At 37.7% G+C, this 14,995-nt stretch overlaps 2 protein-coding genes across 2 annotated transcripts; one reads left to right on the top strand and one right to left on the bottom strand.

Moving 5' to 3' along the window:
• The first annotated feature begins 862 nt into the window (after positions 1 to 862).
• On the top strand, positions 863 to 2,175 carry LOC110891168 (probable sugar phosphate/phosphate translocator At3g14410). The gene is made up of 5 exons (XM_022138835.2): positions 863 to 900; positions 982 to 1,094; positions 1,162 to 1,423; positions 1,546 to 1,805; positions 2,051 to 2,175. The coding sequence occupies exons 1-5, from the start codon at positions 869 to 871 to the stop codon at positions 2,173 to 2,175; spliced, it is 792 nt and encodes a 263-aa protein (XP_021994527.2). The 5' UTR covers positions 863 to 868.
• Positions 2,151 to 4,612, bottom strand: LOC110891167 (probable glutathione S-transferase parC). Its single transcript, XM_022138834.2, has 2 exons — positions 4,182 to 4,612; positions 2,151 to 2,656 (listed from the first exon to the last, which is right to left on the bottom strand). The coding sequence occupies exons 1-2, from the start codon at positions 4,491 to 4,493 to the stop codon at positions 2,306 to 2,308; spliced, it is 663 nt and encodes a 220-aa protein (XP_021994526.1). The 5' UTR covers positions 4,494 to 4,612; the 3' UTR covers positions 2,151 to 2,305.
• Between the last annotated feature and the right edge of the window lie 10,383 nt (positions 4,613 to 14,995).

Genomic DNA, 14,995 nt, shown 5'->3' with positions numbered 1-14,995 from the left:
GGAGGATGGGGTGGGGGGTGCTCCTTGTTACCACTCTCCGGCGTGAGAATCAGTAGTTTGCTTGGGAAGCAAAGTAAGATAGTAGTAGTAGTGAGAGAGTTGTGAAGAGATACCTCAAACCTGGTTTGGGGTTGGTATTTATAGCCGAGGAGTGAAGGAGGATGATGATGGATGGACTGACGACGTGCTGCACCTTTGCAGGTGTGTCAGGCTTGTCGGTTGTGGAGGTCACGCCACGTCAGTCCATTGCTTGCGTAGCTCTGACAGGTAACTGCCATTGGTGCCACTTGCACTGTGGTGTCAGTCCCACTTGTTTGAGTGCATAGGATGCGGTGCAAGCCGCATCGCTACGTGCGGTAACATCTGGAGTTACCGCGTCTCCTACTTGTGATCAAGGAATACGCGAGATGCGGTGCTAGCCGCATCGTCGTCTTGCCTGCATCCCTTGTCGTGACGAAAATGCCCGTATGGTGCGGTGTCAGCCGCACCGTTACGTTCATCTTCTTCTATGCCTAAGGTAAGGCTTTCTTGTATTGATAGAAGTGTTCACTGGATGCGGTGCGATGCCGCATCGCTGTGAATACTTCCGTTTTCATACACCAGATGTGATGCTATGCCGCATCACTCTACCGTTCTCATGTTCCATGTAAGTCCTCCTTCGTTACTAGATAGATTGGATTCAACCCTTGTGCCGACGCGTTCTCGCATGGGCACAAGTAGGTTGTTAACTAGTGGGGGTTTTGATAAGGGTAATGGTCACTCGCGGTCAATGCTGACGCGAGATCTGGGACCATACCCCTTCAAACACGTAATACTTTAGCCTCGTTTCTTGTAACGCCAATCTGCGTTTGGTTGTTTTCTGCAGATTATGCAAGTCGAGAAAGGAATGACTTTTGAAATGTGAGCAACCAAAATGGTAAATATTAATCTGGTTTCATTAGATCAATTACACATGCTTATTAATGCATTCTTTCTGAACAGATACACAACATCAGTCTTTCCGATCGGTGCGATGTTTGCAGTCACTCTTTGGCTTGGAAACACTGCATACCTCTATATATCTGTATCATTCGCCCAAATGTTGAAAGCAATCAGTAAGTACACAAATCAAGTGTATTATACGATTGGTCTTATTCTGACATCGTCGTCTTTGATCTGCAGTGCCGGTGGCGGTGTTCTTTCTTGGCGTAGCAGCTGGACTTGAAGCAATGAGCTGCAGCATGCTGCTCATAATGTCTGTGATAAGTTTTGGAGTGTTAGTGGCTTCTTATGGAGAAATTAACATCAACTGGATCGGTGTTGTTTACCAAATGGGAGGTGTGGTTGGTGAAGCTTTGCGGCTTATTTTCATGGAGATTTTGGTTAAAAGAAAGGGCGTTAAGTTAAACCCGATATCTATGATGTTTTATGTTAGTCCTTGCAGGCAAGTGCTATATATTATCTTATCTTCTAAAGCTACCAAATTGCGCTCATGTTGTTTATGTATAATAAGTTTAGAGAACTTCATTTCTGCCCATGTGAGCAGAATCTTGGTTCGCTGTGCAGTGCTGTTTGCTTGTTTGTTCCATGGATCTTTCTGGAGATGCCGAAAATGGAGTCATGGAGTTTTCAACCCTTTGTGCTAACCCTTAATTCCCTATGTACTTTTGCTCTCAATCTTTCGGTTTTTCTTGTGATACAACACACAAGCGCGTTAACCATTCGGGTCGCTGGGGTTGTTAAAGATTGGGTGGTCGTGTTGCTTTCCGCGATTCTTTTTGCCGACACAAAGCTCTCTCTAGTCAACCTCATCGGTTACGCTATAGGTAATCTTTTGTTTCAGCTTCTACTCATTTAATGAACAAAACAATTTGGATCGTGTTTTATCTTAAACAGGTCAACCTATAAATTTCTAACGAAAATAGAAACGAGTTAAGCAAATTGAAATTTGTCATCGTAACTTGTTTGTTTTGGTATTTATATTTAACATGTTAACTATATTTGAAAACTTATAGTGGACCAGAAAGAGCTTGTGAAGAAAGTAAATACTAACATAGCATTATTGATATAGCCATTGCAGGTGTAGTTGCATACAATAACTACAAGTTAAAGAAGGAAGCATGTGAAGAAAGTCCTGAAAATTTCAAGCTTTCTACAACCGGAACCCCTTCTTCCTCGAAATCATATTCTGTTTAATAGATTTAAATCTCGCAAACACATATGTTACACGGTTACAGTTGAAAAGTGCAACAGTCTTTATAGTTATATATATACAACTCAGAAAAACACATCTAACTAGGTGTTTCCTTTTGGTATAATGTAAGGTCTATTCCTCGATTCCAAATTTCTTACGCATGTATTGAACGAAGCCTAAGATTTTTGGCAAGTCAGGAAGAGTGTTAGACACACTCTCCTTGTTTTGAATGCATCGTTTAGCCCATGCAATCAATTTCGGGCACTCGTGGTCAAAGTTGAAGTTCCCATATGTTTCATAGGCTTGAAACCATGAATAAAATGGGATTAAAGATAGATCAAGGTAGCCAAAATTTTCACCTCCAAAGTAAGGTTTGTCTCCAAGCTCTCCTTGAAGCAATTTAAGGCAATCCATGAACTCTTTCCTTGATGCTTCATGTTCCTCACCTTTTTTTGTGTACAAATTCATCCCAATTTGGTATAGCTGCATGCATTTTTGTATATAATCTTAGACAAGTATTAAAAATTCAAGAGAAGAAAAAGAATCCCATATGTACTAGTACGCTAGTACTAGAGGTGTGATGTCATCTATTCTACCAAGAGAGAGGCCACAATTGCCAAGAGCAGATTTAGACAAATTTAAGAGAAAAAAATAAGAACCTCTTATGTATTGGTACCGGCAGTGTATCAAATATGCAATCATTGATTATGCTGACCACAATCGGCGAAAACAAACATATTTGTAGAGTATATTCACTCTTGGGTCTATCCGAGTGGGCTCCAACCCACACCAGTCAAGCCCATTAGGATTTTTAGCCCACATTTCCACTAAAAAGAATGACACCCTTTATTTCATTTATTCTCTCTCCTCTCGTGTACGTGACTGACTGACTTGACTGTTAGAATGTTCACATTCTAACAGGTTTCTCGTGAGTGACTTGACTGTCAGATCGTCCACGACTCCTACATGTTGTTGCGCTGATAGATTCGCAAGGTTTTAGTAGCAATAATATTAATGACGAGTAACGTGGTTATTAAAGGCCACCTTCTCAATGTAAACTATTGAATAGGAATAAACCAAAATATTTGTAATGATAACACGTATCCAAAAATAAGGGAGTCAAAGTCAAGGGGAGAAAGTCAAAAGGCTGAATTAGTAACTCTTCTAATTTCGTTTAAGTATTCCATTTTCTGTTCTGGTTAAGGCTGTTCAAAAAGCCCGTGGTTTGAGGTTCGCTCAAAAAAAGTTCGAAGTCAGATCGGTCTTAAACGAGTTGGCTCGGCTCGGCTCGGCTTGGCTTGTAAACGAGCTGAACCCAAGCCAAGGTAGGTTCGATTCGTGGCTCGCTTGTTAGTTGGCTCGCTTAAATTAAACCCCAAATTGTGTGTGTGCACGTGTATATATTCTAATATATTTAAGAAATGTTGTTTAATTAGTAACATGGTTATTTTTTAGTCTTAATTTGTAATATTGAGTTAAAAAAATACATATATATTAAGGTAACTAACATAGAATCTTTTCTTGTTCGTTTTATTTATAGTTTGTCCAAATTTACTATTCCATTAGCCTAAATAATGTTTTACTTATTGTTTTTTGGTTTTATGTAAATCAATATATGTAAAAAAATACAAAAATATGAAAATTTTTTAAACAAATGAGCCGCCTCGACGAGCCACGAGCTGGCTCAAGCTTTTGACAAGACGAGCCCGAGCCCAACTTTCGAGCTCGTTAAGAAAAATGAGATGGCTCGGCTTGATTTAATTTTTAAACGAGCCGAGCCTAGCCCTAGTTCCGGTTGGCAGTTGGGTACGTCTTGTTCATTTGGATTATCAAGTATTTTTGTATTGGATATTAGCCCCTCTCGTATCTTATTATTTCAATACATGAACCTTTTATTTTCTACTTCCTATGGTAAATAAAGATATTAACATTATTTCAATAAAGCAGGCGAGTTCCTATGGTAAATAAAATATATAATTAACAATATCATTGGAATCATCAAAGCTACCTTTTTGTCTATAAAGTCAGCCCAGAATCTAGCACGAGCTTTGGCATAAGAATCAGAAGGAAACAATGGAGCTTTATCTTTCCAAACTTCATCGATATATTGGACGATGATGCTGGACTCGCAGATTGGGTTGCCGTTGTGGATGAGAACCGGGATCTGCTTGTGAACGGGGTTCGAGTCGAGTAGAAGCTGGCTCTTGTTCCTCAAATCTTCCTGTCTGTGCTCGTACGAAAGACCCTTTTCAGCAAGAGCGATCCTGACCCTCATGCCGTATATGCTGGTCCAGTAGTCTAGTAGAATCAGTTTTGCCATTGTTACTCTGTGGGAAATGTGTGTGGGTGTGGGCGTGGATTCAGAAATCGGATCACCTTGTAGTTTTCTACTTTGTTTGTGGCAGAGGTACAATGATGGATTTTGTGTAATTATCCACCTAGATAAATTTGAATATTTCGCCTAAAATCTTAGCTTTGTAATTTGTAAATCACATTACAGTTTAAATGTGATCTTTGTCCGGTGGTTTAGACTATTTTATCAGTTTAGTTTAAAGGTTTCATTTTTCGTTTTTGGGCTCAAAAAGTTTTCATCGTTATCATTTTAGTCTATTGGGTTAATTGCATCTATTTTTCTGTTAACGGAAAGACCAATTCAGTCATTTTAAATGTAATTTTGTTAACTAGAAGGGCAATTCGGCTATATAAAAGGACCGAATTGTCTTTCTCGTTAACAGAAAAAATGGATAAAGTTAACCCAGTGGACTAAAATAGAAACGGTGAAACCTTTTTGGATCCACAGGCGAAAAATGAAACCTTTGGACTAAACTGGCAAAATGGCTCAAACTACATGGACTAAAATGGCATTTAACTCATCACATTAACTAGCTTTTACCCGTGAGATCGAAAAGAAAATAACGTACAAATATTGGATCAGGCATATGCGTTTTGTCGTGTTAACTCGTTAAATTCAGACTTAAACGTAAAAAATTGCACAAATAATAATAATAATAATAATAATAATAATAATAATAATAATAATATTCTTAAGGGTTATTGGATTTTAATAATCCTAACTTTCACCTATTAGCGAGCATTAATCTCAACTTCAAAAATTCTCACAGACAATCTCAATTTGTAAAAATTCCCACCATTAGCCAATAACTAGGTTTGTGCCACGTAAGTTGTTACATCAAGAAAAAAAACTAACCTAATTAGAAAAGCATCAATGGGGGCCAAATTCTTACAAGTTGGGATTGTTAGAACGAATTTTTGAAGTTGAAATTAATGTTGACCAATGGGTGAACGTTAGGATTATTAAAGTCCAATAACTCTATTCTTAATAACAATAAGAGTAAACTGCAATTTTACCCCCTGAGGTTAGGGGTCATTGGCACCCTTACCCCTCCCTAAGGAAATAATTGCAATTTTACCCCCTACTGTTTGCTCTTATGTCGCAATTTTACCCCCCGGCTTCAATTTTGTTGACTGGTCTGTTGACTTGGGGGTGAAATGACTATTTTACCCTTTTATTTTACCCCCCAACGTTTGCTGTTATGTCGCATGTTTACCCCCTGGCATCAAATATGTCGGCTGATCTGTTGACTTGGGGTAAATTACTAAAATGCCCTTTCTTACTACCCCCTATACTTTGTGTTTCGAAGCAAAATTACCCCCTGCAACTTCCAAAACCTTTCCCGCCACCATCCAAATTCGATTCCACCACCGATATAAACACCCTATAAACACCCTGGCATCAAATATGTTGACTGATTCAATTCAAATTCATTTAAAGGTTGTAACAGAATTCTTACTTTGAACCAAAGCATTTGGAATGCAAAGATTGAATTCATGGTTGGAATGCAAGGTTGTAACAGAATTTTTACTTCATGGTTGGAATGCAAGGCTGTAACAGAATTCTTACTTCATGTTAGAATTCTTACTTTCAACAATTTAATATGCAAGGTCTTACAGAATTCAATTCAATTCAAATTCAATTCAAATTCATTTAAATATTCGATTGCAGTTTTGTGTATATATACCCTCAAGGTCTCAACCATGACGAACCCTTCAGCCACAGCTTAAAACCATTGCTAAAGGCCTTCTGTAATGCAAATGCATCAGAACCATTGCTATATCAGAAGCATTAAAACTGGCATGTTAAAGGCCTTCTGTAATGCAAATGCAAATGCATCAGAACCATTACTATATCAGAAGCATTAAAACCATTGCTAAAGGCCACAAGGTCTCAACCATTAAAACTGGAATCTATATCAGAAGCATTTGGAATGCAAATGCATCAGAACCTCTGCATCAGAAACTGGCATGTTACTCAAAACTGCTTAGTCACTTTAATCTCATATTACACACAGCAGCAACGGCCAAACAACAGCAACTTAACAGTCAATCTGTTCTGTTCTATGATCAAACATAACAGCAGCAACTTAACAGTCAATCTGTTCTGTTCTATGACACAAACACACCATTCCAGTAGCCTGTAATGCAACTTAACAGCATCAACTTAACAGACACATTAACCCACTAATCATAGATGCTAATTTAACCCACATTAACAGTCAATCTTGATATAACCAAATATAACCTGTACAATCATAGATCCAAATATAACCCACATTAACAGTCAGTCTATGATCAAGCATACCAAAACATCCTAATATATAACTAGAGTTCAACTACACTACATATTAACCCAGAAGATCGTAATATATTAGAGTTTAAGTAAACTACACAACCATTTCCTGCTGCGGGAGAAACTGGAAGTGCAGGAAAGGGCGGCCCCGCATTTTCACCACAACGGAAACCACAATCGATCGGACTGACCACCGAATCCTCATGTCCACTGCAAACACAGAAAGATTGATGTTTCAATAACCCCCTGTTTTTAACTTGTTCACAAAGATCGATGTTTATACCTGACAGCAGAGACAAAAGGGAGGATCGGTTGTTGCGCCGGCAGCCAGGTGCATCGGCGGAGGTGTGGTCGCCGTTGTGGTCGCCGGAGGTGGAGGTGGAAGCATGGGGTTCTCCGATTCACTCATGCTTAAGTGGAAGCCGGTGGTGGATCGCCGGAGGTGGAGGTGGAAGAAGGAGTGGAAGTGAAGAAGCTTAGGGGGTAAGATTGTGATATAATGTTGAGTTAAGGGGTTATTATAATATATAAGGTACTAATTAATGTGAAATTACCTATTTACCCTTTGACTCTCTCATGCTTTTATTGACCGATCAACAAAATTGAGCTTAGGGGGTAAGGTTGCGACATAACAGCAAACAGTGGGGGGTAAAATTGCAATTATTTCCTTAGGGGGGTAAGGGTGCCAATGACCCCTAACCCCAGGGGGTAAAATTGCAGTTTACTCTAACAATAATAAAGTATATGGTTTATTAGAATTTTAACTAAACCATAAGTGTTATATTGTATATTTACTATTTACAAATACTCTATGAGTCTAAGAGAAGAAAGTAAAAATTATTAATACAATAAGGAAGAAAATTAAAGTTACTGATAGTATAAGAATGAGAAAATAAAGTGAAAGTAATGAGATGTGGTACAAATAATGGAATATGTATAAACAAATTCAATAGTAACTCTCTGAGTGGACTTTTTTTCCATAATTAAGGTGGAGGGAGTCTTCCCGTTTTCCTCGTGTGTCACATTCATTTTTTCCTCACTTTCCTTAGTTTTTTTCGGAATACATGGTGTCGTCACAATTTTCCCTATAATTCCCTAAAACTATTTTTTTATTAACTTAAAATTTAAAATATTAATATAATATAAATTATGTAATTAACTAAAAAAATACAACAGTAATACGTCAAAACTATGTAAAAATTTTATAAACATTCCAATAGATATAAAAATACGAAAAATAAGCTAATTTACCCATATATATAATTTACTTAAATTAAAGGGATGGAAGAGGTAATTTACCTAACTTAAGGGAGTTAAATCAAAAATCTATTTTTAACCCACCATTGAAGACATGGTATGGATTCTTTGAAGGAAGAAGATGAAAAAAGGATGGTATGTTGTATTTGGTGAGTACAAATGTGAAGAATGGATGGTGTTTTTTTTTTTTTTCAAAATGTTTGGTGAGTGTTCACTGAAAAAAAAAAGGATGGTGTGTTGTGTTTGTTGAGTACAAATGTGAAGAATGGATGGTGTATTTTTTTTTTTCAAAATGTTCGGTGAGTTGTCACGAATTTCCGGTGAAAAAAAAAACATTTTTGTAGGAGAGGGGACGTTCCCACTCGTCTCGGGGCCTGGTAGGGCTCAGTGAGAGCCGGTTAGATGAAGGGAAATATATTTAATACCAAGTTACCAACCAATTAGAAAACGTAAAATAAGTTAAGCTGACTAAAGAGCCAAACTTTTTAGTTGATACAAAGAACCTTGAAAAGTACAATGGGTACACCAAAACAACCACCTAAATCAATACACATGTAAAAATTTAATTGGCACTTTACGCGTGTATTGATTTGATTGGTTGTATTTGAAAAGCTCCTAATACTATTCAAAGTTGCTGCGACGATTAAAAGCTTGTTGGCTTAGCTTATTTGGCATTCTCTGATTGGTTTGTTTTGCATATGATTAATGTTGAGAGAGCTAAAACTCAATGTCTGTGTTAACTTAAGAGGTGGTTAGCATGTCAGTTTTGTAACTTTTAACTTAAGAGGTGGTTAACATGTCAATTTTGCAATTTTCTCCACACTATCGTATATCGATATATCATAAATAATAATCCTTTTGTATATAAGTTATAACTAATTACAAAGATGGTCCCTATGATTTAGCTGTAATACAGGTTTGGTTCATAAATATCATAAATTACATGGACTAATGTCCTCATTGTTCAAGTTTGAATATGGGTCTTATACATCCAGTTTTCATCACAGATCCAAGTGTGTGTACCATTTTATTATAAATAAATATGTTATTACTGGTGGTGTAAGGCTATTAGTAACTTTCTCCTGTTTAGTTCTTAACTACGGATGTCTCATAGTTATTAAATAAGGAACTGTTGTTAGATTTATTAAACTAGTTATGTTTATGTTATTATATGCTATTCGGATATACATATATATTTAGAAACACTTATTAAGTTAGTTAATGATAAGTTTATGTAATAATCAAGGGATAAGCGGGAAAGCTTTTCAAATAACTGTAATGGACAGTTACCTGCCAAATTCCCGAACCGCCAAAACGTTTATGTATAAATCGATGTCACCGGAACCAATGTCCGGTATCAAGACATATTCAGTTATACTTGAATTGTCCAATTGTTCTGTTTTGAACTTCCTGCATTCATTTCTTCTTTCTAGACATTCATTCGATCTATTCAATCATGAACATGAATGTATACATGTCTAAAACTTCCGCTGAAAACGTGAGTTCTCATCCCCAACATAGTGGTATCAGAGCCGTGTTGGGAAAGATGAACAAAACCGAAATTAAACCAAGTTCCACGTTACTCCCTTGTCAACACTGCACGGATGAGGCAAGAGAAAAAATCAAAGGAAATCAGAGAGAAAAGACATGTTACTATTGTCGACAGCCGGGGCATAAGATTCACGCGTGTAAAAGGAAAGAAACCGATTAAGCGACACAGTTGATACGGCAAGCAGTAAATGAAGGAATACAGAGACAAGAAGGAGAGGTTAACAATCATCAGGAAATGGTTATTGTTGGTACCGAAGGAGGGTTATGGAATGACATTTGGTACGTAAGTTCTGTATTTAAACATCATATTGCCGGGAACTTGAACGTGTTTAAACGAATTAAACATATCATTGGGGTTGATACACGCATTGGTGAACATAATTTTTTGTTCACACGTGGGGTTGGATCAATAGAAATAAAAACCGGAAATGAAAACATGAGAATTCAAAGCGTCTATTATTCACCGGAACTCGATCGGAATGTATTGAGTTTAGATCAATTGACGTTACAAGGATTTACGGTCAAAAAGGCCGGTGATACTTGTAGAATTTATCCAATGTTTTCTTGTCCGATGAATAACTTGTTCAATGAAACGAGTGGGATGACAAGAGAAGAGGAGATAGGATTACAGGAGAAACAAAAGATAATTGAAGAAAATGTTCTTGATGAAGAATTCAAGCAACGCTATTTGAATTCCTATTTCGAAGAACTTCATCTGTCTTCACAAGAGACAGATTGGAGTATCATGATTGTCAATTGTCACACCCCGAATATCAGAGCATTGGCGTGACTGGACTGGTATCTTCATTGCACAGCGGAAGCAAATAAGCTAAGACTTCTAGAAATTTGAACGCCCACTAAGTACTCAACTCCACATGGTTCTCCTATTCCAACCGTGCCTTAACTTTGAAAAGCAACCTGAGAAAGAAACATGCGAAAAATCAACATAAAGTTGAGCGAGTTCATAGTTTGTTTGTAAAAGATTTGAAATAAATCTTTTTGAATAACCGGTTTTTGTTGTATTGTTGAATGTTTAAATACTTGAATGTTTAACATACTTGAATGTTTGATTACTTGAATGAAAACATGGTATGTAACTTGTAAAATGTGTGAATGTTTGAATGTAACTTGTAAAACGTATCTGTAACTGAGTACTATGAATGTTTGAGATCGCTAGTGGTTTGCAAGGCCACTAACATGTGTCACGACACAGGAAGCCACCAAACCTAGGCATTTTTGTCACCTTGACTGAGACACAGAAGCACTCATTGGTAGAAGTAGGCCAAGAGTGGGGTTGCCTGAAACCCATTAGATCTAACCTTTTGTTGCGCGGTCTGAATGTATACGTTGATTAATGGTGCTTATGGTACCCTATTCGAGACATGATCTGGAATGTTTCACTTGAATGTTTTTGTACTCCATCATACCATAACACATGTATTGTAAGCTCTTGTATTTGTATTTTCCCGTGGTTTAGAAAACTAGAATTTGTGTGTATGCATATTTCGAAAAATATGTTTTTTTTGAAAAACCGGTATAAACATAAGCTTTTCGAAACCATTTGTGTATGTTAAAACTTGCTTGTAAAATGGTTTATGAATATGTAATTCTTGTATGCTTTGCAAAAAGTGCATGTCTTTCCACCCCGAAAACATTTAGAAAAATGTAAAACTGTAAAAAGGTGGGGTTATGAACTCACCTGAATATTCCTGTGCAAAGCTAGCTAATTACGACTTTGCGATGTCGTTTCCAAGACGAGACTCGCTAGCGTGCATTCTACAATATCCCTAACACGGAATATCTAATAAGTTTCTAAATAAACACGGTAATTAACTACGTGTTACCGAGCTCTACCGAGTCGTTAATCGAACGATTAGACGGTACGTTGTTAACTTAATGATTAAGTTAAACTTTATCGCCCCGAGAAGTTGTACGTGTATGTGACGAGTGTTTTATGAAAGGAATATATAATAAACTCGTATTATATATCGTATGCCGTTGAGGCGTTTGAAATAAATATAAAAGTTATATTTATTTTTCAAAAGAATCGTCGAGTTACTGTGTTTGAAAATAAATATATAACTATATTTATTTTTTTTTTATAAAAGCATTCGTGTAGTACGATCTTCGAAATAAATATATAAACTATATTTATTTTGATAAAACAACTTCATGTTGTGCTATATTTGAAATAAATATAAAAACTATATTTATTTTTATAAAGCGGATTCGTGTTACGCAATCTTTGAAAAAAAAAATATAACTATATTTATTTTATAAAACGAAGGCATGTTCGGCGTTTGAATCAATATAAATAATTATATTGCTTTTATAAAAGGTTTGTTGAATTTCCGAAGTTTAATATAAATACTATATTTATTTGTTGTCGAAATAATTTCTGTTTCGTTGTTTTTGAATGTAGTAAAGTGTCGTCGTAGGAAATTCTATATTTGTATTTGCTTTTATAAAATATTATTTGAACCCGATGGTTTTATTTATAATAAAACGTGATTATTTCAAGGATTTTCTCGAAAAACGGGCAGAGTTTCCTCTGTTTTTGGACGCCCCCGACAACGCAAGTTGTCGTTATCTAATCAAAATTCAACAATATTCAATCATAATCCAATATATACTCAATATATATATAATTTTATGAGACGACAAAGTATAAACTAAACGTTATTTTATATCGGTTCGAGCTCTTATCTCACGCAAGTAATAATACTATATAAATAGCAAAATAAACGTGACGTTAATTTACCAAGTCTTCGCGTCGGGATGTTGACCGAGTCGACTCGCTGTTGACTGAGTTTGACCGAGTTGACTCGGGTTGACCGAGTCGACTCGAATTGCACAGAAACTGCCTCTGGACGTTTTAACCGATCCGAACATGTTGACTTGTCCGCTGACCCGAACCCATCTGTTGACTAAGTTGACTCGGTTGACCGAGTCAAACCGAGTTAAACCAATCCGAAATCAGAATTGTGACCCGAACTAAAACCGTTTGAACTAAAATTTAAACCATGAGTCCCGAGATAAAACCCGAACATCTTGACCAAACCAACAGATTTGAAAGTTAAACTGACATACCGCCCGAATCCACTTGAATCTGGTCGGAACCTGCTGATCCGAACTTGAGTCGTCGTCTCCAATCACCTTCAACGTATCTTCGTCGGAAAACTGGCGCTCAAAAGCATAGACCGCCGGGTAACAGAACTGACCGGACCAAGTCTCCGACCGCCGCCACCACCGTCGTGTCTTGCCGGCTGAAGACGTATATCCGAGGCCGGACATCATCATCAGGACGAATCGAACTCCGCTAGGACGAACACTTAGGACGTGTCCGTGCCATATCAAGAATCTCCGAAGACGAACTCCCGTCCGAGTGCGTATGGCCGAATGATGTCATCTCAGATCAACCACTATAAATACTCAGCCAAGTACAAAACCAAGTACAATTTTCTGACACTCCATCTTAACTTTCTCTCTCTACTTTCTCTCTCTAAACCAATACTTATCCTCACGCCGGAGGGTGGTCGCAGAGGGGCCCTCCCATCTCTGCGACGAACCTAACGGTTTTCTGTTTTGCAGGAACCCTTTCCGTTTCTCTCCAAGATCCAAAACCCTTATTACAGGCTTCGGCCTAAATCTGGTTTTTTGGTTCTTCACCGGCGACCACCCCTAACCCGAGACGCGGCTGTAACCCGAACCCGAGACGCCGAACCCGAGACCTGAACCGAACCGGAGCCTGTTGACCAACGGATAAACGAACCGACCGCCGGTCCGAGCCTCCGACCGCCGGTTCCCTCTTTCTCTCTCGGTCTCTCTCTCTTCTGCTGCTTGCCACCGCCGCTCACCACCACCGCACGGTGGTGGTGTCTTCGCTTAATCTGCCGGGGGGGGGGTGTTATCGGTTGTGTGTGGGTGATGAGTTGTTGGTTTTGTGTCATGAAGGAGAAGAAATACCCTTTTCTTGTGTATGTATGAATGTGCAGACAAATGATGAGGGTGTTTGGGGTCTTTCATTTCAAGGAAAGTAGATGAATCCTTGTGTTTTGTTTGTGTGGTATCGAGAGGATAAGACAGACTCAATGTCTGTGTCTTGTGTATGTATGTTTTGAGATAGGATTTCATTTCTTTGATGCATTCATATATAGAGAAAAGAAAAGTAAATAAATCTGGTCATAAGATTTGTTGTGGCCTTTAGGACAGGCAATTCTCTTAAAATAATATATATGAAGATTTAATCAAGATTTTATAGATTTACTAAGATTTTGGTAGATCTTTTGTAGAGATATTGCCTATTATGTGTAGGTTTAGGCTTGTGGGTTTCGGGCTTGGTCCCGGGGCCCACAAGTCCATCTCATGTGTAAGTGACCCGTAATTCCTACGAGACCCGATATCGTGACCCAAACTCCATAAGCATAAAAATATTCGTGTAACATCCATATTTGTCGGTGTCGTCAGTATTTCGTACGGCTTCAGTTTATTGTGGTTTAATTTCCAACAGTATCTCTGCGGATCGTCACACGCGCACTGTAGAACCGCATAAGCGTTCCTAAGCTTACTGAGGCCCTAATTAAGTTAATTTGCGTCGTAAACACTATTTAATGTCGCGTAAATCGCCTGTTAATCACGTAATTAAGAGCGTAAATTACCGGTTGTCACATTCTCCCCCTGTTAATAAAATTTCGTCCTCGAAATTTAGACTACATTAACTCCTTAGAGTTACGTTACGCGTATGTAAATGCGAATAATACCAAAGTGAACGATCATAAAATCGAATCAAGACTTATTCGAATGATGTGAATTCAAGGACGTATCACAAGATGCAAATGAATTCTAGAAACGATTGCATTCAATAAATGAATTTAGATTTCAACAAGCTCAAATGTAATAGTTTGCATGAAACGCTCGATCATGATCAGCCCAAGCTGCAAGTTCTACCGATGCCACAAAGTGTCGTAGTGATCAAGAATAATTCAACAATAGTGGTGATCAAACAAGTATCACCTGTGTTTGAAGTCAAATGAAAGCGCAATAATAAATCGAATCGGATTTAATCTAAATAAATAAATGAATAAATAACTAAATCCATGCATGAGATTAGCGCAAGCTTCAATTTAGTGGAAATGCCACCTAAAGGTGTCGAAATCAACAAACAACTTAATGGATTCGTAGACCAAACAAATCTACTACGACTCAGGACAATGAAATGCTTGTTAAAACGAATTCGAATATGATGTTTTCAATACATCATATGGTGTCTTGAATTGAATATGTGAAATGAACAAGTTCAACAATCGAATTTGACTCCGGCGCAAGCCGACAATAATTACACGTATCGACAGGAAAACTTTCGGCAT

This window comes from Helianthus annuus, chromosome 10, assembly GCF_002127325.2.
Source record: "Helianthus annuus cultivar XRQ/B chromosome 10, HanXRQr2.0-SUNRISE, whole genome shotgun sequence".
NCBI classification, from domain to species: Eukaryota; Viridiplantae; Streptophyta; class Magnoliopsida; order Asterales; family Asteraceae; genus Helianthus; species Helianthus annuus.
The sequence above is the reverse complement of the archived record's forward strand: the minus strand, read 5'-3'. Positions and strand labels throughout refer to the sequence as shown.

Excerpts from the sequence above, each read along its gene's own strand:
- LOC110891167 (XM_022138834.2), bottom strand. The coding sequence starts at position 4,493 with ATGGCAAAACTGATTCTACTAGACTACTGGACCAGCATATACGGCATG. Across the intron at positions 2,657-4,181 it reads CTGACTTTATAGACAAAAAG|CTATACCAAATTGGGATGAA; the intron begins GTAGCTTTGATG and ends AAATGCATGCAG.
- LOC110891168 (XM_022138835.2), top strand. The coding sequence starts at position 869 with ATGCAAGTCGAGAAAGGAATGACTTTTGAAAT. Across the intron at positions 901-981 it reads AAAGGAATGACTTTTGAAAT|ATACACAACATCAGTCTTTC; the intron begins GTGAGCAACCAA and ends CTTTCTGAACAG. Across the intron at positions 1,424-1,545 it reads TTTTATGTTAGTCCTTGCAG|TGCTGTTTGCTTGTTTGTTC; the intron begins GCAAGTGCTATA and ends TTCGCTGTGCAG.